Genomic DNA, 26,479 nt, shown 5'->3' with positions numbered 1-26,479 from the left:
AGAATTATCTCCGATCCCATTTTACAATTTACATTTTTTTAGAATACCTGTGCCATTCTGGCCTGCATACATACATACTTTGCATAGATACCCACAGTGGTTTTTGCAGCTTAATGTTTTCACTTATCTTTATACCATGAGCGTTTTCCATGTTGGTACATTGCTTTCGTGATAATGTTCTGTCAAGTGGATGGACGTAATTTAAGTAAACATTCCCCTGTGGTTGGATGTATGCGGTGCTTCCGTGTTTTTATACCATAATGCTTCAATAAACATGTTACAGAATAAAGTTTAATTCCTTGGTTTGGATTATAACTTTAGGACTAAATTCCAGAAATTGAAATACTGAATAATTCCAGAAATTGAAATACTGAATTAAAAGGGATGTAAGTTTTAATAGCTCTTAATACAAACGGCTAGATTACCTTCCCAAGGGATTAGATTTTCGTACTCCTATCAGCTGGGGCTGAGAGAAGGGAGGGTCTCATAAAAAAAAAAAAAGAGGGAGAGAGAGAGAGGGAGCCAAAGGATAAGAGGAGCTAGTTCATCAGTGCTATAATTTGCATTTCAAATATGTTGAACAAGGTCGACTCTGCCTTCATGTCTTTGTTAAGTACTTGGACTTCCTGCTTTTATCTGTTTATTTGGTGGGGGACTTGATTCCAGAGGGCTGTTGGCCACCTCCCAGACATCCTTCCCCAGACTCTTGTGCACCTGGAAGGGACCCGCAGGCAGGTTGGAAAGAGAGCAGGCTCTGCTGAAAGGCTGGGATGCCCTGTGACTCTCACCCAACCGGTTCCCATATGTCCCCCTACTGGTCTTCCTGGGGGTCTTTAGGGATGGGAGCAAAGGGAGGTGGTGAGCTGGGTTTGAGGCCTGTGCTGAGTGCCCTCCTCTCTCTGCTCTCTGCCCAGCTCCGTCGATGCCTGAATACGACACAGACACCCCACTGAATGAAACGGACACGACCATCACGGTGATGCTGAAGCCCGCTCAGTCACGGGGAGCCCCTGTCAGGTGAGCAGCCTTTGTCCCTTGGACTTTGCCAACAACCGCACTTTGCCCCAGGGGACAGCTTTCAGATTGGCTCAGTTCGGGGGCACCTGGGGGGTTCAGTCAGTTAAGCATCTGACTTCTGATCTCAGCTCAGGTCTTGATCTCAAGAGTCATGAGTTCAAGCCCCATGTTGGGCTCCATGCTGGGTGGGGAACCTACTTTAAAAAAAAAAAAATTGGCTCCTCCCAGTTCAACAAGCATGCTTTGAGCATCATATATGTGGGGAATGAGTGCTGCACAAGGGATCAGAACGATTTGTTTATTCATTCCATCAGCAAACATTTACTGGGAACTCACTCAGGGCCAGGCACTGTTTAACTGCTTGGGAGACAGTAGTGAACTAACTGTGAAGAAGTCATTTTCTGAAGAAACTCACACTTGAGTTGGGAAGCAAGAAATATGAGAACATAATTACAATACAGTGCGTGTTGACAGAGATATACATAGGTCGTTATGAGAGCTCAGGGAAGACAAGACATTCCCAGCTGACAGTCTGCAGTGACACGGAGCTGTATCTTTTGCCAAGTAGTGAGAGGGTCCAGCATGAGCAAGGTTGGGAGGAGAGGAGCCACCTGAAGTCGTGAGGAGCAATCGGGAGTAGTTAATCCGAGGCTCTAGATTTTCCTTTAGCATAAAGGTCAAGGCAGGAGCGGTCGAGTGAGAACAAGGGCCAATTCTGAGAAGCTCCAGCTTCTTTGAGGGGTCTTAGGGAGTTGCCCGCTAGCCCCCTGCAGTGTTACGTTTATGGTACTGGAGACCGGGAGACCAGCCAGGATGGACGCTATTGAGACGATCAAGTTCTTGGTTTTCCAACCTGGATCCAGCCCGACCCAGGAAGCGTAGGTGGCGGAGGAAACAGAATCAACGGCCAGCAATTTGGAAGCTGCTGTATATTCTAAAGATTCCGAACAGGGTCTGACTCTAAGTCAGACCTTGCAACAGGTGTGTGTAATGCTCGTAGCAATTCCCGACCATGGAACCTCTGCCTTATATTCTCTGCGTGGGTTGTTCCGGGACCGTCCTTTCCGTGATGAGCCCGAGTAGGTGGCGGTTGTTCCCTCAGATGAATCATTGCCTCACTCACTGCTTTTCTTCCCATTACTCTCAGGCAATGTGGTCCTTTGCTTCTCTCTGTACATGGATTGCACTGTCTGTGTATGTTCTGTAAGTGATTGTCCCCATTTACACATGAAGATACCAAGGCTCGGAAATGCACAAGAGCCCATGGGAGTGGGTAGGAAAGCTGAACTCGAATGCAGGTCCTCCAGGTACCAAGTCATGTGTTCCCCTTGGGCCACCAATGCCTCTCTCCCTTTCCCAGCTCTTAACCTCCCAACAGCAACACTGGTCACTGTTTCAAAATCTAAGAAAGCCTTTCAGGTGATAAGAGCATGCTCTGGGAAAAAGGAACAGCTTGCCCAACATTGCACGGCAAGTTAGCAGCTGACCCTGGCACACAGTCCAGATCTGACCGAAAGCCCAAGACCTTTATGTTGGAGACCCTGGGGTCCCCTTGCATCGCTGTGAGCCTACAGGTCAGCAAGGCAACCTCATCAGCTAGCATCCCACCGTACGGCTCCCGGCAGGTGCGGATTCTTTCTATCTTGCTGCCGACTGCTGGCGGCCGTGTGGAGTGATGGAGAGGATGTGACCTTGGTGACAGCCGACCTGGATTCAGATCCTGCTGCAACAGTGCTGGGTGACTTTGGGAAAGATACTTAATCTCCCTGACCCTCCGTTTTCCCCTTATCAGGAAAGCATAGAGGGTAGCAGTTTCGTCGAGGCCAGATAAAATATGGAAATGCCAAAAGCCAGCCAGACCTTCGAGTGTTCCTTCCTTTGTTGGCTTTGCTTCTTCTTTGTGGCACTCAGGAGGTTCTCTTCAGAATGGTTTTTTTAAAATCTACCGTCATTATGGAGTCAAAGAGTTGACTGCTTACTCATGGTCACAGGGCCAGTAAGTGATGAAATGGGACTCCATCCCGTTCAGATTTCCAGAGCTTTTCGAGACCCTAACTGATTCCGTGGTGGGGAAGAAAGGACTTTGTTTTTTACCTAGAAGCCCCTAACTTTATCCCAGCGCAAAGTTGCAGAGCAACTTCTTTTTTTTTTTTCTTAAGATTTTTATTTATTTGACAGATAGAGATCATAAGTAGGGAGAGAGGCAGGCAGAGAGAGAGAGAGGAGGAAGCAGGCTCCTTGCCAAGCAGAGAGCCCCATGCGGGGCTCGATCCCAGGACCCTGGGATCATGACCTGAGCGAAAGGCAGAGGCTTTAACCCACTGAGCCACCCAGGCACCCCGGGAAACTTCTTTTAAGACGAAAGTTACACTGAGAAATAAGCCATCTTGGTCTTGCCCCGTGGCAGGATCAAGATGATTTTTCTACAGAGGGTCCAGGGTCCCATCCTCAGGATGAAGCAGGTTATCTACCTGTGAGCCTCTGGAAACCCATCAAGCCCAGCTGAACACAGATGGGAGTAATTATCACTGTGTTTTATTGGGCAACTGTTACGTTCCAAGAATTTAACCTTGACTAACCCATTCGTATTATTATATTCCTGTTAGAAATGAGGAGAGAAAAAGTTCATGGTTACAGATCCAGTAAGTAAGTGATGAAATGGGACTTAGCACCCAGGCCCGCCCAACTCGAGACCAGCAAAGGGGTCCTCTAAGCAGCGCAAACCAGTGTTCACGGGGAAGCTTTCCCAGTTGCCCCCAGAGAAGGGCCCCTTAAACTTTCCCTCTGGGCCTGCATGCTCTATGTTTGCACATCTGTTTAATAAGCCCATTGCATCCTAAGACTGCAGTAAATTGGGACATTGGAATGGAAATGACCCAGTAGCAGTGAGAAAGGACAGTGAGCAGGGAGCAAAAGAAATAGGGCAAGTGTATAAGATGATCACAGATGACTTGGCAAACCGGGAGGTCGACCTGCTGTGGTCCCTGCAACCCCTCACAGCCATGCATGTTTGTTAACTGTTGTGGTTCAACTAAAAATGTAGCATTAGGCTCTGTGTCTTTAAGTGAAAAGAGCCTGCTAGTTTCCACGTAAGGAGGAAGCCCTTGCTACATGCCTGTCGCCGTACATCAACTTTCTGTATCCTCAAAACATTGCAATAATCATCTCCCCATTTTGCAGATACAGAAACTGAGATAAATGGAAGCCAAGTAAGTTGACCCAGGCCATGAGGCAAGCAGTGGTCCAGGCAGAATTTAAACTCGGTTCAGCTGACCCTAAGCCAGCACTCATTTCACACTACCTCCCAAGGAGAAAGTTGTGCATGACATATTTTGGTGACATTTCCATTGGGAAAAAAAAAATTAAATGTCACTGCTCAAAGGGGCAATGCTTGGTGTCTGGAAATGTCTGGCTGCTTTTCTTCCCAAGGCTCTGGATCGCGGAGGGTGGGTATACGCTCAGTTTCGGGAATTATTTTCAGACCGTTGCTTGGGCATTTGCCAAAAAGGGAAGGAGAGAGACTAACCAGTGCCAGCCTGCATGACTTCCAGGTCAATAGCAATGACAGCGGTGGCAATGTCACAGAAGATTTCAGTTCCCTGAACCCTTTTTCGCCTTGAACTCTAGGCACTAAGATGCCCATCTGGGAGGAATTGACCATTGGGTCATTCAGCATATATTTACTGAGCCCTTGCTGTGTCCCAGGAGCTGAGCTCAGTCATGGGGATACACAGGGTAGATACACACCTGTCCTCTTGAGGCTTAGTATCCTGCAAGCGTGCGTGCGAACAGGGAGGGAGGCGGGGCATGGAGCAGGTAACCAGATACAGAAATGAAACTGGCAGAACAAGATGCTGTAAAGCCTGTGGGGACGTGTATTGATGGAGAGAACTGGACTGGTCAGAGGGATGAGCACATCCCTGGCCAGCAGGCCAGTAAAGAGTCCCACAGGTGTCAGGAAGACAGGGAAGGCTCTCTAAACCACGGGACACAGTGAGCCCATTGGATGGATTGGGTCATAGATGCCTGGAATCATGTTTTATGGTTGGTAGCTCCTTTAATGCCATTGTATCATGTGGTCCTCGCTTACCCAGGGAGTAAGGAAGTACCGTCTCCCTATCAGATGAGGTCTAAGATGCTAAGTGGTTGGCCCAAGGTCACGGAGCTCGTTCTCCATGCAGCCAGTGCGTGGACCTTGCTTCCTGCTTCTGAGTTCATTGCTCCTTCAGGAGGTTCTGTATTCCCTGCCCAGGATGTCAAATGAAGACTCGAGAACCTTTTGGTGGGGCTGTGGAATGAGCTCCCGTTGACTAGGGATTCTGGAGCAGGCAAGTGACTTCACAGGGGCCCTCCAGCCCAGGGCAGTCCAGGCCCAGACTGTAACCTGTGAACCCCAGCCCATCCCTGAGCGGAGCCCCTGGTCCTCCAGCAGCCTCACTCCTGAGCCTCAGCTACAGGCCTTGCCCGTGCAGCTGTCTCCCGCCTTCTGCCAGCGGTGTTCTGGCCCTGGCTCAGCCAGACCCCAGCCCTGCTCTGCCCCCTTGCTGCCCCTGGGAAGCTCCAGGGATCCGGCTCTGTCTGTTGAACAGAGCTTGCGGGAAGGCAAGGAGGATAAGGGCGGATTGTCTTATGGGGCTCCTGCACCCCCATCCCTCCATCCAAACCACCTCGGAAGCTTGGCCTATTTTTCTAATGCTCCACAATGGAGATTTATTGCTTTTGCATTGCTTTCCCCAGGCCTTCAAAGATTTATTGGTTTTTAAGTGACAGAATCCCAGAATTGCTTAAAAGATCAATCAAATAGTGACTAGAATCTAATATTCAGCTCCAACTCGAACCCGCCAAACCTTCTTCCCCCACGCCCCACCTGTCACGCTGATGTATCTGTGGTAACCTTCATAAGAAAGTAACTTGGCCGTGAATTTATCACCCATAATTCAGTCTCTGAGGCAGAGCCCCAGTTTCTGTAGCAGACCTCCCCCACCCCAGATCCCCAGCTGGCTTCTTTGGGGACATCTTTCCGTCCCCCTGTTCTCCTTCCCCTCCCATCAGGCACGGAGACCTGTCCACCCCACTCCGGAATCAGCTGTGGGGTTCGCTCTTTCTTGTACCCCTCTGCCACACTGCACCCACTCCCCTGACCTGCCACGGTGGCCTTGCTGGTTTGCCTGCTGTCCACTGCTCTTCCTTCAGTCCATTCCCCACTGAGCTCTAGAGTGGTCCCTAAAGTTCTTAGACGGGTCACTGGCTTTCCACTGCATGAGGTTCGAGCTCCTTAGCATGACGTTCAAGGCCCATCAGAATCTGCCTCTGACCTCTGCTTCTGGTTTTATTCCCCTTCCCTCTGCCTCCCTCTACCAGTGTTTACTCAACAGGGCCCAGGGAGTTTCCTTCCTTGTTCTTTCTTTGATTGTGTTATGCACCTGCCAGTGGGTTTTTCTTGGTTCTGTGTCTTGCCCGCGCCTCCCAAGACTGTGAGCTCCAGCAGACGTGAGGCTCAACACTGATGGATCCCCTCCCTTGGGACAGTGTCTGGCACTTAGTAGGTCCTCAGAAACACAAATGAGTGATTCAGCACGTCTGTTTTGCGTGCCTGATAGATGTCAGGTCCTGGGACTGGACATGCAATTCACAGGCGCCGCCTTCAGCTGCCTCCCAGTCCGTAAGAGCACCGCCCAGTAGAACTTCCACAGCAGTGGAAATGTCCTGTGTCCGTGCTGTCCAGTCAGCATCCCCAACCACCTGTGGCTGTTGAGCACTTCACCTACAACCCGTGTGACTGAGGAACTGGCTTTTTAATTTTTAAAATGACTTTAAAGAGTCTTTCAAGGTCATTCATAGCTCATGGCTACCATTTTGGATGACGTGGTTCTGTCAGGAAGACAATCAGAGAAAGAAAAAAATGCCTGGTCAGAGGTTTCTATGAGAGCTGGGTGTAGAGGCATCCGTCATGAGCCTGAGGAGCTCAGGTGCAGAGAGGGCTTCCTGGAGGCAGTGTGGCCAGCTCCTAGACCTGCCCGCTGAGGGGGATTTGCTCAGGAAAGGAGGGGGAAGCAGCACACTGTGGGAGTCGAGGCAGAGAAGGTACAGGGTGTGTTCACGTGGTGATGGGAGCCACAGAGCTCTCGGGCAGGGAAGAGGAGGGAGGCAAAGAAACAGGCCAGGGCCAGGTAAAGAATCTTGGGTTTGGACTTTGTCCTAACAGGTGTGGGGAACCCTTTGTTCTCTTCTAAGAAGCTGAGCCCTTGCCTTGCCACTCTCTGTGCTGGGCTCATCCTCTCTACCTGGCCAGTGTCCAGTTCCCACCCTGCAGCAGGATGCATGGGCTCCGCTGGGGGCTCCCGCTCTGCGCTGGCTGCTCCTTGGTCAGAGACTTGTCTGTTCACTGCTCAGACACCAGGAAGTTCCGGCTGCAGGGTGCCAGCAAGGGTGTGACACCTCAGGGAATGTGCTGCGATCTCCTGAGTGTCAGAAAATCCTCAGAACAATCCTGCTTCCAAACACAGCCTCGGATTTGGGCACATTTCAGAAACATGAAACCAAGCAGATGGGGCTGGGGCATCTCCACTGCCGAAAGGGCCAGCAAATCAAGGGCTAAGAGCAGTGCCCTCCACTTGGAGGACTGGTCACTCTATGCTGTGAAATCAAAGGAAAGCAGATCTAAAGCATCCTCGGGAAGGGGCCTGGGGCCCCACGTGAGCTTCCTTTAGGGAGACCTTATAAACACGGGGATCAGACTGGAGACCTGCGATCAAAACCAAGCAGGAGAGGGGAGACCAGATCTCCGGAGAGGAGTCCGGTTTTCCCATTTACAATTCATTAAGTCGGTATATGCATTTGAATTTGAGCAAGCAGCCGTGTGCCAGCCATTGGGCTGAGCACTGGAGATCCAGAAATGAGCAAGCAGGCCCACGTGCAGACATCCTAATGGCAGAGAGAGCTCCCTGCAAATGCTGCCACAGACACTAACTGACGACACAGATTGTTCACAATCATAGCTGGTTCTCACTGGCTTGGGGCCACCTCACCCCCGCCCCCCCTCATTTTAACTGCGGCTGAGCTGGCCGGTTTGTGCAGAGGTTCGTGCAGAGGGACGGGACCCCTCCTGCAGCGTCACCCCGCCCCCTTTCTTCTTGGCTTCAGTGCTTCCTCCAAAACCCCCGCAGACCTCAGTTAGTGTGAGCAGGCAGATCCAGCTCAGAAACACACAGGATTGAATGCCAGGAGGGGACGGGAGTCCAAGCGTGCCCAGATTCCTGTCCTCCGCATGGACCATTCCGAGGTGTGTGCCACAGGGGTCCTCACACACCTCCCTTAATAAGACTGAATCCTGGTTGCCCATCAGGGGACCCAACTCGACAATGCACACCTTACTGGTTTTTCTTCTTGGGTTTCTGTCTTGGGTTTCACCTAAGAGGGGAATCACACCAGGCTGCAGAGTCAGGAGATGAGGTTAGAAAAATAAAAGGAGGCCAGGAGGACGGCAGTGGGCAGAAAACGCAAGGGCGGGTGGCCTCTGATGAGGTTGGATGGGAAAGGGCCGGAAGACAGTGCTTTCCAGATGAGAAGGGATGGCCACCCATGCCTGAATGGTTACAGCAATGGAGAGAGCACCTTGGTCAGGGAGAATGGGCTGCAACTTTGGTGATGACTACTCTATGGGGTAGGCAGGTGGGTGGGAAAGAAAAGACATTGTCCTGGGTGATTCCCAGGTTCTGGCTGATTAGTGGCATGGAGTCTCTGAGTCACTGAGGGCAGAAAGAGTCTAGGAGGACAGATTACCCAGGGGAGACCAGTGGTGATGAATGTGGCCTGGAGGATTAGAAATGTGATGGGGATTAGGAACCAGGTGGGCAGGAACAGGACTGAGATTTGATGTGTGGTCCAGGTGAGTGCTGGGGACCTCCCAGGGACATCCTCCAAACCTCAGACTTGTGACTTGCTTTCATGGGATGCTTCAGACCTAGTACACAGTGGGGCAGCTCCAGCTTGGAGGGCTGGGAGTATGAGAGTCTGCATACATGGAGACGGAGGGATCTGGCGAGTGGCCTCTAATACCCACTGCAAGTTCTCTTTACTCTCTAATGAGAAACCCCTGAGCCCCTTGCACTTGACAGGTACAGGGAGTTAATACTGTGACTTTGAAATGTATAGTGACGAGCTGCCATACAAAGTGGAGATCCAGTCCACTCCTAAAGAAGGAAAACAATTGGGAAGAAGAGGAAGAATTGCCAGATTTCTTCCAGGATTCCTTTAATAACCGTGGAGCCCAGATGGGGAGCACGTAAAACAATCACAGAAGGCTTCTGCTGGTCCCTTGGAGCTTCAGTGAGCAAAACTGGCGTCATTACCATCTGAGTCTCAGATATGAGGACATGATGGTTTCCAATTAGGAAGGGGGAATGAAGATTGTTGAGGATTCGTTAGTGTGGGGCAGTCTGAGCCATTCTTCAGTCCCTGTCCACATTGGGAGACATGGAAATGGCAATTATACTTGGATACTCTTTCTCAAGACATCTTTAATTTCACTTAGTTCCCCAGCTCTCTGGGTCTCCTTTTCTGGAGCCTGAAGACGAGGGGTGCTATGTGACCCACTTTGGTGGAGGGATGGGCAAGAGGCATTCTCACGTAGACTGCAAGAAGATTTAGCGCTGTAAGTTATATCATTTGTTGCCAAGTCTATGCACATGCCAGGATTTCATCACACCAGACTGGGGAAGAGGAGGAGCCAGATACAAAAAGAGACAACCAGAAATAAGACCTAGTGGAATAAATACTACTGCAGGGCCGTTCCCGATGGGGCTGTCCCATACTCTAAATATGGCGACAAAGGGCACGTGTAACTATGATTAAAGAGACTCGTCGCAGGAGCCTGGGTGGCTCAATGGGTTAAAGCCTCTGCTTTCGGCTCAGGTCATGATCCCAGAGTCCTGGGATCGAGCCCTGCATCTGACTCTCTGCTTGGCGGGGAGCCTGCTTCCTCCTCTCTCTCTCTCCCTGTCTCTCTGCCTAGTTGTGATTTCTCTCTGTCAGATAAATAAAAAATATTAAAAAAAAAAAAAAAGACACATCGCTACCATCGAAACTAACCAAAGAGACAGGGTCAGTCTAAAGAGTATGACACAAAGCCCCAGTAGGAAAGACCATGCAGGAAAACAAAAGAGGGAAGCGTGGGCCCCAGGTAATGTAGGTGGCTCACAGTCACTTCGGTCACCCTAACCGTGTTGCAGGTTTCCTTTTCTCAGCCCCCAAACAACCCAACTTACCAAGAATTGGTTCCAGTGTTGATGGATTCCGGATTTTATTCCTTAGACTCCAACCAAGGAGGAAAAACAGGTGTTTCAGAAAGAATATTTTAAACGGAGCAGGAGGAGCAGTTGCTGGAACATGAAGAACGAGAGAGTGTTCTATTTTGGACCGTCTGCCATCTGGAGAGATGGAAACAGACTGTCACTGGCATGAGGGAGAAGAGAGTGTGGTTGTCATGTTCACCTCCTACCATAGGGGCTATTTAAATTCCAGAAGGCTGGAGGGCTAGAGAGGCATGAGAGCAGGGGGTTTGAGACTGGAGAACCATTAACATTCAAGTGGTATTTGAAACATGGGAGGAGCAGATGCCCTTATCCAGGTGGAGTATCTGTGAGAAGAGATAAGGACCAGACAGCTCTGTGAAGGAACCACGCAGGAGATGGAGAAGGGCTGGCCAAAGAGGTAGAAGAAATACCAGGGCAGAGTTAAAACGTGAAAGCCAAAGGAAGAATATTTTTTTTAAATAGGAGATGGTTGAAGTTTTATAGTTCAGTTTCCTCTAAGAGCTCCCAGCAGCTCTTACTGTAGAAAAGAAGAAAGACACCTACCTTGATCCAGGGCCATGGGAGAAAGAAGATGATGAAGTCAAAGGAAGTTCTTAAAAGTGGGTCATATGCATTTATCATAAGATCTCCCTGATATGAGGAAGTTGAGAGGCAACATGAGGGGTTTGGGCAGTAGGAAAAGAGTAAATGAAACAAGATGGGATAGGGAGGGAGACAAACCATAAGAGACTCTTATCTCACAAAACAAATGGAGGGTTGCTGGGGGGAGAGGGGGAGGGAGAGGTTGATTGGGTTATGGACATTGGGGAAGGTATGTGCTATGGTGAGTGCTGTGAAGTGTAAACCTAGTGATTCACAGACCTGTACCCCTGGGGCTAATAAAACATTATATGTTAAAAAAAAATTTTTTTTAAAAGAAGGGCACTTGTTATGATGAGCACTGGGTATTATATGTAAGTGGTGAATCGCTAAATTCTACTCCTGAAACCGATATTGCACTCTATGTTAACCAACTAAAATTTAAATTAAAATCTGAAGAAAAAAATAATAAAAATCCAAATTTAAAAATATGGGTCATATGGTCCAGGCTTGATTTTTAAAAGCCCATGGAGGTAGATGTGCAGATAACAGAGATTTTGAGGGCCAGGTGACCCCAGTGTTGTTGAGGAAGCTGTGCGGAAGGTACAAGGCTGGGAGAGGCTAGACAGACAGGAAGTGGCATTCAGAGAGTAACATGGTCAAAGATAAGGTTTTAGTAATGGAGCCCTGCAGTGGGAGAATATGGCTGCGGGGGTCACCATGTTGGCAGTGGTAGTGGATGGATGGTAATGGATTCAAGGTGAAGGTCACTGAAGCCAAGTTATTTCAAGGACCAAAGAAGCCAGACAAAGGATGGACAGGCTGTCTGAGTAAACGTAATTCTTGTGCCATGAATCCTCCCAGCCCTGGGGAAGTGGTGAAATGCTTTGCAGGAGCAACAGAGATTCTGCACGGTGCCTTCTCCCAGGTCTCACTTTTGCTCTAACTTTTTTCTGCTGACCTCTATTCCTCGCAGTGTTCTGGGCCCCGTGACAGTTTGCATCACTGTTTTGTCTCAGATCTTGCACAGGTGATAACGGATGGTTCTCAGTCTCTCTGTCTGCAGCCGCCCAAAGGTCAGACTTTCAAGTCGGCCTCCATCAAGTACATTTCTATAGCCTGATCCATTGATGTTCTTCTGAGCTAGTGGTTGGATCTGTGCCATGTCAGAATCCAAGGAGGTTTGCTCTCATCCAAAAAGCATTCTGCACAAGGCTCACTCCAGCTGCCTAGGGCTGGTGCTCTGAGAGTTGCCTTCTCTCAGTGGCAGCGAGAGAGGTGATCTTGAAAGTCCTGGCTTTTTGGTAGGACAAGAACAACTTAAAGGTTAAAGTCCCAGCCAAGAGGCAGAAGAAATTCATATTTATCCCTTTTCACGATGCAGCCCATCCTTTCCTTGCCTGGCTACAACTGTTTTTGGCTTGCTCTTTCATTGGTGCATTTCCACTTGAGTATAGGCTCACTAAGCGGATTATAAATGTATGAAAAAGTTTTCATAACCAGGACGGGGGGAAAGCCCCAGTAACATAAGAAGGATTCAAGGGCAAGACCTTAGACCCACACTGTCTAATACTGAAGTCACAACTACATGGGAGCTATTTAAACTTAAACTAATTAGAATGAAATTAAAGTAAAATTTTTGATTCATCAATTACACCATCCACATTTCAAGGACAATAGCCCCATATGGCTGGTGGCTACCATATTGAATAGCATTCCCATCATCACAGAAAATTTTAGTTCACTGCACTGCTCTAGACCTTCAGAGATCTGCTGAATAAAGGACATGGCCTGCATATGGTTTCAGAGGGACTATTAATGTAAGCGTTTCAAAGGGACTATTAATGGGCACCTATGACTGGGCTGACTTGCTGCTCAGACCCTGACATCCTGAACGAGGATCCCCAAACTCCACTGCATCCCACTCACTGGGGTGGCATCTGGGAAATGGTTTGACCCCAGGGTTATTAGACTCATCAAGGGAGCTAGGAAATAGGTAGATTTTTTTTTTTCCATCCTTGGGGCTAACAGGACCGGACCCAAGAATCTGTGTTTGCCCAAGCTCCCAGAGAACGATCATGCTGGTTTCGAGCCACAGCCTTGGTACACCGGGTTGGCTGACAGGTGGGTTCCTGGGTGGAGAAGGGAGCGGGTACAGGGAACCAAGAATTCTCTTATCAGGTGCCGGTACTCGCTTGTTCTCATGACAAGGGTAAGTAGTTGTTTTGCATTTTACTGTGGCATTGCCCCTATTGGCTTTACAGCTTTTGGAACTTGTGTCTCTTTTGGTGTACGTTTCAGCATGAAGATAATCAATTTTAGCGCCTATGAGCTGAACTAGGATCTCTGCCACCTTACTTCATTAAGTGAGGTCCATATGGGGGCCAGAAACACCCCTGTTTTCCTACGATGGTGACAATGACTGGCTTGTGAAGCCATTCGTGTTGTGTTGTTGCTCATAGTACATCTGAATATATCACTTCAGTGCAGATAGGGGGCTTAGGTAGAAGATGGATGTTTGGTGAGACAGAGTGTCGGGATCTGAACAAATCTGTATTCTTTGGTGGAAGGCTAGAGCAGCGTGGGAGAAACAAATCCATTTCCAACTTTCGCTCTATAAAAAGTTCCATATTTTCTTAGATCAGACAAAATATATTGAGTGCCAAAATGCTGCAGCGATACGGGCGTGTCACTCAGCTGGGTTGGAATCTGTATGCATTGTCCCCCCGGGCCAGTTTTGATTATGTTCTTTTTCCTTTTATTGCAGTCAGCAAATCTGAATTTGCTATTGTGGGGAGAGCAGGAAGAGGAGGGGGGATAAAATGAAGGTTTTTAACCTTCAGAAAGTTCAGAGGTTCGGACTGAATAAGCACAAAAACTTTCAGTGTGCCTCTGAATTCCTTGAATTTGCAGAACTGCTCGGAATCCCAAGAGGACTACCTTGCACAAAGTATCTGGGCCCTGCTTTGTAGCTAAAAGGCAGAGCAGAAATTACGAGAGAGGAGCAGAATCAGAGAAGCGGGAAGAGGAATCAGTGTACAAAAAGGAGTTTGGTCCCTCTCCAGGCTAAGTTTTAGCCTATTGTTTAGTTTCTTCAATTCCGAGCCATCTGCTTCCCACGGCTCGCAGATAACGTCTCCCCTGCCAGGACACCCTGTTCCTGCTTAATTGAAATTAGTTTCCAAGAATAGTTGTCCAAAGCAGTTTCCAATGGCGGGAATGTTTTGAAAGTCACAATAGGAGTTGAAGCTCGGGGATGCAGATGTCTACGCACGAGCCAGATGTTCAAAGGCACCACATGGTCTACGACCGCCTTCACATTTCCAAAGCCAGGAGCTCTCTCACTGGCCTCTGCAACTTAGAAATGGCTCCTTTGAAACTGGCACCATCTCTCCATTAGGGACCTGTAATACTGCAAGTGTGAAGGGAAACAATCCCTTCTATTCAAGTTTAGAGCAATGTGTTTCCCAGGCTTAATTATACCACAGGTATATAAATTACAGAAACATGTTAATGCTCCCATGATTAAAATTATAGAGTGCCTAATTGAAAAAGCATAAACTGAATTGAAGAATTCCTAATTATAGTTTGCTTTGAGGTGTTAATTTCCTCCATAACGAATGCATAATTTCTTGGAACCTAAAAAGGTGGCCTCTTGCATCAGCACGTAGGATGCAGGCAGATGGGATCGGGCTGTCATCTTTCAGTGCAGGAAGTTGACAAGGAAGCTTTGGTTCGGTGGGAGAACCTTGGAAGGGAGCTTGGGACGGAGGCGGCACTGGTAAAGATGCCAAGTCAAGGTTCTGCCCAGTGGGCATCAGAACAAAGGACAGATGAGGACCCTTAGAAAACTTTCTCCACCGACCTTTGTCTTCTCTCTCCAAAGTCTCAACCTTTATCCCAGTTAGTTTTGGTAGTATTTGTGCCTGTGTCCTGGACCAGCAGTATGATCTGGGAATCTGTTAGAGATACAGAGGTTCCGGCCCTGCCCGCTGATCTACCAAATCAGGAACTCTGGGGGTAAGCCTAGTCATCCGGGTTTTAACAGGGCCTCCAAGGGATTCTGATGCATGCTAAGCTTTGAGAAGCACAGTTCCGAGGAGTGAGTCACACACGTAGCTGAGCTTTGTTGAATTCCTCCTACTCTGGATCAGAACCCATGATCACGACTTCCCAAGCATCATTTCATTTTATACTCATAGCATCACATGGAAGCAGGAAAAATGTATCCCGTTTCTCAGGTGAGAAAACGAAGATCTAGAGAAGCTGCCTTGTCCAGCTCATGGCCTCTTTGAGAGATGGAGGCCTTGTCTGTAGGTTCAGATGGAGACTCACTCCGTTGCCCTGTGTTGTCCATTTTTTTCATGGTCGTCACCTCGTTTTGTCAATACTTTGCTAATTAATGGATTTTCTGAGCACTGTGGAGCTGGAGGCTGAGCCACTCCTGAGAACGAATTCCAGGTGAGTCATGACTTGGCTAATGCTGAGCCTGACTGTAGGACAAGGGAGAGGTTCCTACGTATCTGCATTAATTGCTATTAATGGCACTGATTGTTAGTGTGCATCATTCCCAGATAGTGATGTGAATTTTAAGAATAAGAGACCAGAGGGCGCCTGGGTGGCTCAGTGGGTTAAAGCCTCTGCCTTTGGCTCAGGTCATGATCCCAGGGTCCTGGGATCGAGCCGCGCATCAGGCTCTCTGCTCAGCAGGGAGCCTGCTTCCTCCTCTCTCTCTCTCTGCCTGCCTCTCTGCTTACTTGTGATCTCTGCCTGTCAAATAAATAAATAAAATCTTAAAAAAAAAAAATAATAAGACACCAGAGCTCAAAAAGAAATGCTGAGTTTTGGAAGAAATTCCCTTTCCATAGTGACCCAAGCAGCTGTAACCCCCCCATTAGAGACTCGAGGGGCAGGGGAAGATGCTCTAAGATGCACCATGCTTCTATCTCCTCTGTTCGGACACCTTGGTTGTTTCAGGTTTCCTAGTCTAAACACATCAGCGTGTGTTCTCTCTCTCTCTCTCTCTTTCTCGAGCTCGATCTCTCAGTGTGTGTGTGGGGGAGAGTATATTTTAGCCAGTCCATAGCCATCTGAAACAATAAACTTAAGTTCTTGGCCTATAGCATTCAACCAAATTTTTGCGTAAGACTTAGACATTCCTATATGGTTGATAATTTGGGTCATTTCCAGTTCTTTGTTGTTATAAATAACCCAGAAATAAACATCCATGTTTTTCTTGTGGTATTGTATCTTTAAAGAGGAAAAATTCCCATGAGTGGAATTACTGAAATGAATAAAATCTAACTAAAATGTATTGAGTGCCTACTCTAATATGCCAGGCACTGACAGCCAATTCATATACATTAACCTTTTTCATTCTTTAATTAAAAAGAATCTCAAAGTAACAAGTGTACATAGTTAGGAAATCAGAGAACCAATGCCCATTCCCTCCCCCACCTTGTCACGCCCCAGTCCTGTGCCCCAAAGGCAACTGCACTGTAATTCTCTATTTCTTCTGGGAATTGGCATTGTCACTACATAACGTGCTGTTTTAAAACCATTGATTGTAGACACTGTCTATTTACTTCCTGTTATTACAGATGAGAATTGGGCTGTTTTAAATCATCCAGGACTTCCCTTCCAGCTTCCCAATGTAGTTATACTACAATTTTTAGTTAAATAAATACACAATGGTTAATTTTATAATTCTATAAAAGCAGGGCACTTCAGTGCCAAGTGGTATATACTATTTTCGTGAGAGTATTGTATAATTAACTCAAAGCTTACTATGTACTAGATACTATTTTCAGTTCTTTACATATATTAACTCAGTTAATTCTCATCCAAACCCTTTAAGGTAAGAATAGCATGACCCCTATTTTAGGATGTGCAAACTGAAGTACTGAGAGATTAGGTAACTTGCCCACGTTCATGCAGCTAGTGTGTTGCTGGTCTGGGATTTGAACATAACAGTTTGGCTTCACAGTCTGAACTCTTAACCACTATGCTGTATTACCTGTCATTACTTGTCCTGTCTTGTACAGTATTTTTTTAATTCATCCTAGCATGTACAATTATTCTATTTCATTCAAGCGATATTTTCATTTGCTAGTCATACATTTTTCTTCTCACCGAGCTCTATCATTTCAAGTTGACTCTTACATATTCTTTTTCCTTTCATTTTTTATCTCTCTCTCTTTTTTTTTTTTTTTTTGGTCTTTTCATTCTGTTTTCTAGAAGAATAACCCTTATGTAGCAGTTGCTGAGCAATTCCAATTTTTTTTTCTTTTAAGAACTATTTATGGTTCTCAGAATTTATTTTCCTCATATCATCACTTCTTGGCTATAAAAACAATCATTTCTCAATTATTGAGGATATTATTTTGATTAGGGGAGAGAGAGAGTCTTTGCTGACTGCTTTATTGTCTCCATTTCCTCTGGAATCATTTTTTGCCATTTGAATTGACTACTCTCTTTTATATTGGTGCATTTCTCACCTGACCAACAAGGCTTATAGTCCATATTTAAAGCAATGTATTGTAATCACAAAGAGAAATTAAGAACAACGTGCCATTTGCATTTGCATCAAAAAGCATAAAATACCTAGGAATAAATTCAGCCAAAGAGGTGAAAGGCCTGTATGCTGAAAATGATGCCATTGATGGAGGAAATTGAAGAAGACACAAAGAAATGGAAAAATATTCCATGCACATGGTTGGAAGAATTAACATGGTTAAAATGTCCATACTACCCACAACATTCCATAGATTCAGTGCAATCGCTATCAAAATTCCAAGGACATGTTTCACAGAAAGAGAGGAAATGATCCTAAAATTTATGTGGAATTGTAACAGACCCTGAATAGCTAAAGCTGTCTCGAGAAAGAAAAACAAATCTGGAGGCAACATACTCCCTGATTTTGAAGCACATTACAAAGCTATAGTAATAAAAATAGTCAGGTATTTGCATAAGAAAAGACACATGGATTAATGGAACAGAACAGAGATCTCAGAAATAAATCCACAATTATATGGTCAGTTAATTTATGACAAAGGAGGCAAGAATATACAACGTGGAAGGGACAGTCTCTTGAATCAATGGTGTTGAAAAAACTGGGCAGCCACATCCAAACAAATGGTACTAGATTACTATCTTATACTACATACAAAAACTAACTCGAAATGGACTAAAGTCTTAAATATAAGAAAACATAGCTGACAAGCTTCTTGAAATTGGTCTTGATTATGATTTTTTTTGGATCTAACTCTACAAGCAAAGGCATTAAAGGCAAAAATAAACACTTTGGACTCCATCAAACTAAAAAGCTTTGGCATAGCAAAGGAAACCATCAATAAAATGAAAAAGTATGCTACTGAATGGGAGAAAATATTTGTACATCATGTATCCAATAAGGGGTTAATATCCAAAATACATAAAGAACTCTTACAAATCAGTGGCAAAGATTAAAAAGCGGGCAGAAGCCCTAAGTAGAAATTATTCCAAAGAAGACATACAGATGGCCAACAGGCACATGAAGAGATGCTCAACATCACTCATCACCAGGGAAATGCCAATCGAAACCACAATAAGATACTACCTCATACCGGTTACCATGGCTATTATCCAAAAAGACAAGAAATAGCAAGTATTGACAAAGATATGGGGAAAAAGAGACCCTTGTTCACTGTTGGTGGGAATGTAAATTGATGCAGTTACTTTGGAAAACAGTATGAATAATCCTCCAAAAATTAAAAATAGAGCTGCAATATGATTTAGCAATTCTGTACTACTTATTTGTAGAAAATAAAAACACTAATTTAAAAAGACATATGCACCCCGATGTTCACTGCAGCATTATTTATAATAGCCAAGATACAGATACAACCTAAATGTCCACTGGTGGATGAATGGATAAAGATGTGGTATATGTATGCAACAGAACACTACTTGGCCATGAAAAAGAATGAAATCTTGCCATTGGCATCAAGGATGGACCCTGAGGGGATTATGGTAAGTAAAGTAAGTCAGACAGAGAAAGACAAATACTGTATGATTTCACTTACCTATAAGACAAATAAAACCAAACTCACAGATGCAGAGAATAGAACAATGGTTACTCAAGGGGAGGGGGACAAAGGGAGTGAAGAGGGTCAAGAAATACAGACTTCCAGGGGCGCCTGGGTGGCTCAGTGGGTTAAGCCTCTGCCTTCGGCTCAGGTCATGATCTCAGGGTCCTGGGATCGAGCCCCACATGGGGCTCTCTGCTCAGCAGGGAGCCTGCTTCCCCCTCTCTCTCTACTTGCCTCTCTATCTACTTGTGATCTCTCTAAATATATCAAATAAATAAAATCTTAAAAAAAAAGAAATACAGACTTCCAGTTACAAAACAAAAAATGTCATGGAGATGCAACGTACAGTGTGGTGACTATAGTCAGTAATATTATAGTGTACACTTAAAAGTTACCAAGAGAGCCAATCCTAAAAATTCACATCACAAGGGGGAAAAATATATAGCTTTGTATAGTGATGTTTGGTAACTAGACTTACTGTGGTGAACATTTCACAGTGTAAATGAATACCAAATCCTTATGTTACAAACCTGAAACGGGTATGTTATATGTTGATGATACCACAATAAAAAAAGTAATTCCAAGAGCATGCGCTATCTGTGGTAAGGGCATCTATTTTAAGGCTTGCCATGCTCCTGCTGTGTACACCTCTTAGGTGGTGTTCAACTAGGTGTCTCTGTCAGAAGACTTTTCTAGTAAATGCATTACTCCAGTGACCATATCATTGATTATCCAACCAGAACACTTTGAGAATGAAGGGGGTCAAATAAATACAAGCCTATAAGTATGAACCTGGGCTCTTGTGGGCCAACTGGAAAATATGGTCACCCTGACTATAATCTGCTTGAGATACTGCAATTTCTTACAGTAATGATACAAAATTAAATGACACATTATTAGTTATATCAATCTGTGCTTGCCTTTTGGTTTCTCATCATAGCTTCCAGTACCCTTCAGTTTTATTCTTCTATTCTCAATGCCTCTTGCACGTTTTTTTCTGAAGTGAAAAGGTCCAAAATTTAATTATCTTTGGAAATTCAGGTATCTCGTAATATTACAGGATTTGAGGTAAAATCCTAATAGAAATAAAAAGTAGTTGTTTATAATATTTAGGTATTTTTTATTTTACAGCGTTACATTTAATTTACACATGTTGAGGCCAGTTAATTTTCAGTGTTTTTCTTGTTTCTTTTCTATTCTTTTTCTTTTCTTTTCTTTTTTGTAAGAAAAATTGAAATGTTATATTTTGAAAAACTTTGGCTGTTAATTTGGAAACCTGTCCATTTTTTTTCTTTTATCCAGTTTTGTTGAGTAATTGACATACATCACTATGTAAGTTGAAGGTGTACAGCATGGTGGTTTGGTTTACATCTGTTATGAAATTATCACAACTATAGGATCAGCAAACATACATCTTCTCATAGATACAATAAAAAGAAAAGAAAAAATTTTCCTTGGGATGAGATCTTTAAGGACCTACTCTCTTTATAACTTTCCTCTATGTCACATAGCAGTGTTAGGTATGGTCCTCATGCTGTCCATTACAACCCTGCAAGTTTGTACCTTTTGACCACCTTTCTCCAGAACTCGCCTCTTTCTTACCCCCCTGCCTCCGGTAACCACACATCTGATCTCATTTTCTAGGAGTTCTATGTCTGATTGTTTTTTTATTAGATTCCACATATAAATGAGATTGTATAGTATTCGTCTTTCTTTGTCTGACTTATTTCATTGTACATAATGCTTCCAATGTCCATCCATGTTTATCATAAATGGTAGGATTTTCTCATTTTTTTATGGCTGATAATATCCCATTGTATGTATAGACCACAATTTCTTTGTCCATTCAACCATTGGTGGCTACTTAGGTTGTTTCCATGTCTTGGCTACTGTAAATAATGCCATGAACATGGGGGTGCAGAGATCTTTTGGGGTTAGTGTTTCTGTTTCCTTTGAAAATCTGTCAAGATTAATACAGGATTGTCTAACTCCCAGTTGAAAAGGCAGGAAGGAGAAGTTGTGCTATTTTCCCTTCTGATTAAATGAGTAATTTAAGAAATGTTCATAACCTGATGATAAGTGAAAAGAATATAAAATTACATATAACATAATGTTAATTCTTTATTGAAAGTGCATATAAAGAATGATTAAAAGACTAGAAGAAACCTAAAAAAGATAAAATACAAAAATAAAAGTTTAGATGTAGAAGTTGACTGAAAGTGCTGGGTTTTGGGGAGTGAAGACATTCAGATTCTCCACAGATGGAACTTCTTCTCTTCTGCCTAAAGGGTGAGAATAGAAGGTAGACAGACAGAGGTCCATGTTCAAGAGTTTGCTGGATTCATGTAAAGACTTTGACCAACACCCCTGTTTTCAGCCCCACATTTCACTTAAACACTCCCCATACCTTTCTGCTCTAAGATCAGAGTCTTGTTTGAAATCCATTGGCAAGTGAATTCCCCTGATTCATATTTCTTTATAGTTTGGTTTTCTTTATCTTCCCACCCCAGACACCCATTCTCTGGCCATTTTTAGTCTTCCAGATTTTTGTTGAAACTTCTTAACTGCTAACGGCCCCACCCCTGTTCTTTCTTTCCTTGTGGATTTTTATGCTTTTTCATCTTTTCCTGTCAGTGAAATTTCAGTAGAAAGGAGAGATAAATGGAGTGCATTTAATCTTCCATGTTTAATGAGAAGCTCTCTCACATTATTATCTCAGCCAGTTTTCACAATAATCATTTATTGTCCTTGGATTTTTTTAATATCACTTAAATATTTGCAAGAGGTTCACACAGATAGTGAGTTTCAAAGCCAAAATTCAAATTTAATGCAGAGTTTAGAGTCTATGCTCTTTGTACTCCTAGGTCATAAAAATGTTTGTGTCTTGACATCCATCGACAAATTATTTCCCCAATTTGACGCATCAACTTACAGTGCTGCTAGAATTATATAATCCTACCAGTTTCACCACAACTTCACTGAGATGGCATGTTATAATTTACATTTACTTTGATAATATAATGGGTTTTTAAAAGGAAGCATATTATCATTTCAATTTGCATTTCTTGGATTAATGGCAAGACATATTTTTTCCTGTGTATTTTTATACTAGTGACAAGTCCTTTGTGTATGTTGTCTTTTTAACATCTTTTTTACCTATGACAGTGGTTCTCAACCAGAGTTAATTTGTTCCCCAGAGACAATGACTGGAGATAATTTTGATTGTTACAGCTTGGGGGTGGGGGCTGCTGCTGGCATCTAGTTAGTGAGTAGAGGCCAAGGATCCTGTTAAATATACCGCATTGTATAGGACAGCCCTCCATAACAGAAATTATTTAGCCAAGATGTCAAAAGTGCCAACATTGAGAAATGCTGACTTAAGAGGATCTTAATAGCCTCCTCATTTTTTTAAATTTTTTGAAAGTTTATGATTAGTTCAAAGATTCCCAACCTTTTTGGAGTCAAGACCTCTTTACATTATTTAAAAAATAAGAAAGATCCCAAATAGCTTTTGTTCATGTGAGTTTTGTCTATCGATATTTACTGTGTTAGAAATTAAAGCCATGTTTTAAGAACGTTAGAAATCATTTAAAAATAGTAATAAAATCATTACATATTAATGTAAATAACAGATTTCTATTTTCCAAAGCAATAAGATTAGGGAGGAGAGGCACATTGTTTCACATTTTTACAAATATTTTTAATGTCTGGCTTAATAGAAGATAATTGGATTCTCCCATCTGTTTCTGTACTTAATGACTGCTGTCATGAATTGGTTTGGTTGAAATATGTTAAGGAAACCTAGCCTCACACAGATATGTAATGGAAAAGGGAGGAGTAGTTCAATAACTTTAAAATTACTTTAAATAAAAAATAAATAAAATTATTATAAATAAAATAATAAAATTACTTTTATTCAATTACTTTAAAAGAAGTAATTATGGATATCCTTTGATATTATGCCAAAACTCAGAGAGTGGGAGTTTCCTCAAGTTTAGTTGTAATGAAAATGTGTCAGTGAAGTTTTTGTATTCTGTTATATCAAAATATATCAGTTACATGTTGCATTTTGAATGGATATTTTATCCTTGATAATTTCTTCTTGATTTTGCAATATTATACATTGGTCCTTTGAAAAATTTCACCAAATTATAAAAATCTTCCAAATATTGACACATCTCATTACACAATATCAAAATAATCACATTTGCTAATATCACCACTGATCTCATCAGTAAGTTTAAGAGTATTGGGAATCTGTCAAGTTCACAGTGACAGATAACAAGTTTTCCAAATTCTAATTTTCATTTGAAAGCTCAATTATGAACAAATACTGTCAGTTTTCCTTAAGTGACAGATAAATTTCATTTAATTTGGAGAAAATGTTTGCCAAATATCCAAATGCAAATAACCACAATTTGTCAGTCACTCATTTAAGAAAAAAAAAATGGTGCTTCATTTAAAATGTGGCTGCTTTACCATGCAACTCGCTCACAGAAATCTTTTTCCTTAAGAACACATAGAACAGAGAGCAGGAAAAATGATTTATCAAAACTTCCCATGTGTCACATGAGCAAAAAAAAAGACATGTGCTCAAAAAAAGTGGGGAGGCACCTGGGTGGTGCAGTCAGTTAAGCATCTAACTTTGATTTCGGCTCAGGTCACGATTTGGGGTCATGAGATCAAGCCCCACGTCAGGCTCCATGCTGGGCCGGGAGTCTGCTTAAGACTCATTCTCCCTCTCTTTCCCCATGCCATGCATTCTCTCTCTCTAACATAAAAAAATAAATCTTAAGAAAAAAAAAAAAAGACATTCACTCAAGCATTGGAATGCACACTTCTTACTGCTTCATCAAGGACATTCTTAAGTAAAACTGGAATTTGGGGGTTTTATAAAGTGAGTTTTTATATGGTGGTGAAGAATCCAATGACAGAACAGTTGGAAACCATTGTGTTGATTCATGCTAAGTTACCAGCCATTTTACCCACTGTTGTGTCTGCAGTGAGTGCAAATATCAACACAGTGGGGGGGGGGGGGGTAGGCAAATAGAGTCTTAGTGTACTGTTAAAACCACTTTGATGTTGTAGAATCACAGAAAGGGTCTTGGGGACCCTCCCCCAGAGCTTCATAGAAGACACTTTGAGAACTGCTAGATTAAGTGATTATACGGTATCCAAGGGTCTCTTTTTTGTCATTTTGTGACTCCTGTCACAAAATCAGGGCAAGGTTTCTGCAGGAGGGTCTCTGAAATTTGGTATATATAAGAAAACTTTGGTGAGCTTGTTGAAAGTTCCTATTTCCAAGCCCCACATTCAGAGATGAGTAGTGTGGGCTCTGACAGTCATAGGCAATTCTCTTGCTGGACGGAAAGCCAGCACCTACAGTTCCCTACATGTCAATGATTTTCAGGTCACTGCCTTCCTACAAATAATTTCATCAGTGGGTTACATTTCCCCATGGGAAAAATGTCTTAATTGGTGCTATTATTCTTCTATACCATTTATTGGCTCTATCTGGCACTAATATACCAGTTATTATTAATTTAATTGTTAATTAATAATCATCCCATTTACCTTTTTAGAGCTTAGAAGGGCTTTTTGAGGATAATTGATTTCAGATAGTATTATAAAAACATGCACAGAGGATTTTCATGTGACAGTTTCCTTAAGGAAATGTCTTTGTTGCAAGTAGAGACATCCAAGGCACCCTACTGATCCATCTTAAAAACAGCCAGTGTAGCATCTTATTCTATAAAAGCATCACCATGGATTTTAATCATGAAGTTTGGAGGCTGAATCCCTGTTGAAGCTAGTCTTGTTCAACTTTATTTTTTTTTCCTTCGCTCCTCTTACAATATAAGGTGACTTTAGAAAAGAACAATGACATTTCAACTGAGAACTTGGCAGGAGGGTAAAGGGGCTGCTTCCCAGGACATCTGAAGAAGAAGACAATGCTGGGAGGCCTGGGGTGAGGGAAACAGCCTGGTTCTCCACTGGGGGACATAAAATACTTCCAAATGTTTATTAGAAAAACAAAACAAACCAGGAAGATTTTCAGTTCCCTAAAGTGTTCTATTTCACTTTCTTGCTTTTCAGAATTTAATGTGTAGATGAATTACCTGCAGTCTTTCAAAAAACTGTTTCTGATTCAGTAGATATGGCATGGGGCCCAAAGTTCTTCATTTCCAGCACATTCCTAGATGATTAAGAATGCTGCTGGTTCAGGGACCACTAAGTAGCAAGGCCCTGCAGCATTCTCCTTCTCCTTGTGGATTGGCACTGTTGGTTCTAAACACTCTTTATTACTTAAGACTACATAAACAGTTTTAAAGTTTTGGTTTTTAAAAAATATTTAAGAGGGAGAGAGTGCCTGGGTAGGAAGAGGGTTAAAGGGAGAGGAACTCAAGCAGAGTTCCCGCTGAGCATGGACCCCCATGCAGGGCTCAGTCTCATGACCCTGAGATCATGACCTGAGCCAAAATCAAGAGTTGCACCCTTAATCAACTGAGCCACCCAGGTGCCCCTTAAAGTTATTGTTTACATGAGCTATTAATATTAGCTAATAAGCTGTTGGTCCATGGTCATCATAAACGGAGTAAACTTTCCTTCCTTCATTACTGGATCCTCGATTGAAGTGATATTTTTCAACATGAACTTGCTTGGGAAATAACACTCTGAGATTTGGAAGGGGTGGGGTAGGTTTACTAAATATTCAAAAGTCGACATTACTCAGCAATCTACAAGTGTATTAGGCATAGATTATGCCATGTCACCTAAGCACAGAAATCCATCCATCAATTAAAAAAATGATACTATGGTTAGTTGTAACATATTACATTAAATAATCATTTTTAGAGTACTATCAGGTCCCTAATTATCTTTGCTCTCCATCACAACACTGAGGTTGTATATATAACTATATTTGAATAAAGATTAATTTAAACTCATCACAAAAATGATATATGCTTATATAGAAATTATGGGAAAATAAAGAGGAAAAACTCCTCTATTATTCATCATAAAATATTAACATTTGGGTGGGATTTCTTTTCCATTTTTCTTTACCAAATTAAAAAATAAGGTTGTACATAATTGTGATACTCTCTTAAAATGTTGCATACTACTTTTGTCACATATCATAACAGCACTCATCATTTTAATGATATTTATTGGGTATTTATTCTTGATTGATTATTCCTTATGGAACTGCTGACTTGTGATGTTGCTTATGTGTGTTTGTATGCAGCCCACTATATTCTTGGTTTGCCTTCACGGTTCCATTAAAGCTGCCTCTGTTGATCACTGTGTGTACCACCCACTTTAATTATAGTGTAATGAAACATTTTAATATCTAGTCTTCCTAATGATTCTTGTTGTTCCAACTGTCCTTAGCTAGTTTTACCCACGTATGTTTCCCTCTGAATTTTAAAATCACTTTATCATGTTCCCTAAATAAATCTCTAATAGAATTGACTTAAATTGGATGAAGACTCATACTTA

General features: G+C 43.3%; 1 protein-coding gene across 13 annotated transcripts in view; it reads left to right on the top strand.

Annotated features, from left to right (window-relative positions):
• Nucleotides 1-26,479, top strand: part of PTPRT (protein tyrosine phosphatase receptor type T) — a 1,093,025-nt gene that overhangs the window by 776,471 nt on the left and 290,075 nt on the right. For all 13 annotated transcript variants that reach the window (XM_045981319.1, XM_045981314.1, XM_045981318.1 and 10 more), the window contains exon 11: nucleotides 915-1,017. In XM_045981319.1, the coding sequence (XP_045837275.1) occupies nucleotides 915-1,017 (103 nt within the window). The remainder of the gene's footprint in view (nucleotides 1-914; nucleotides 1,018-26,479) is intronic.

Source organism: Meles meles, chromosome 16, assembly GCF_922984935.1.
Source record: "Meles meles chromosome 16, mMelMel3.1 paternal haplotype, whole genome shotgun sequence".
Taxonomy (NCBI): Eukaryota; Metazoa; Chordata; class Mammalia; order Carnivora; family Mustelidae; genus Meles; species Meles meles.
The sequence above is the reverse complement of the archived record's forward strand: the minus strand, read 5'-3'. Positions and strand labels throughout refer to the sequence as shown.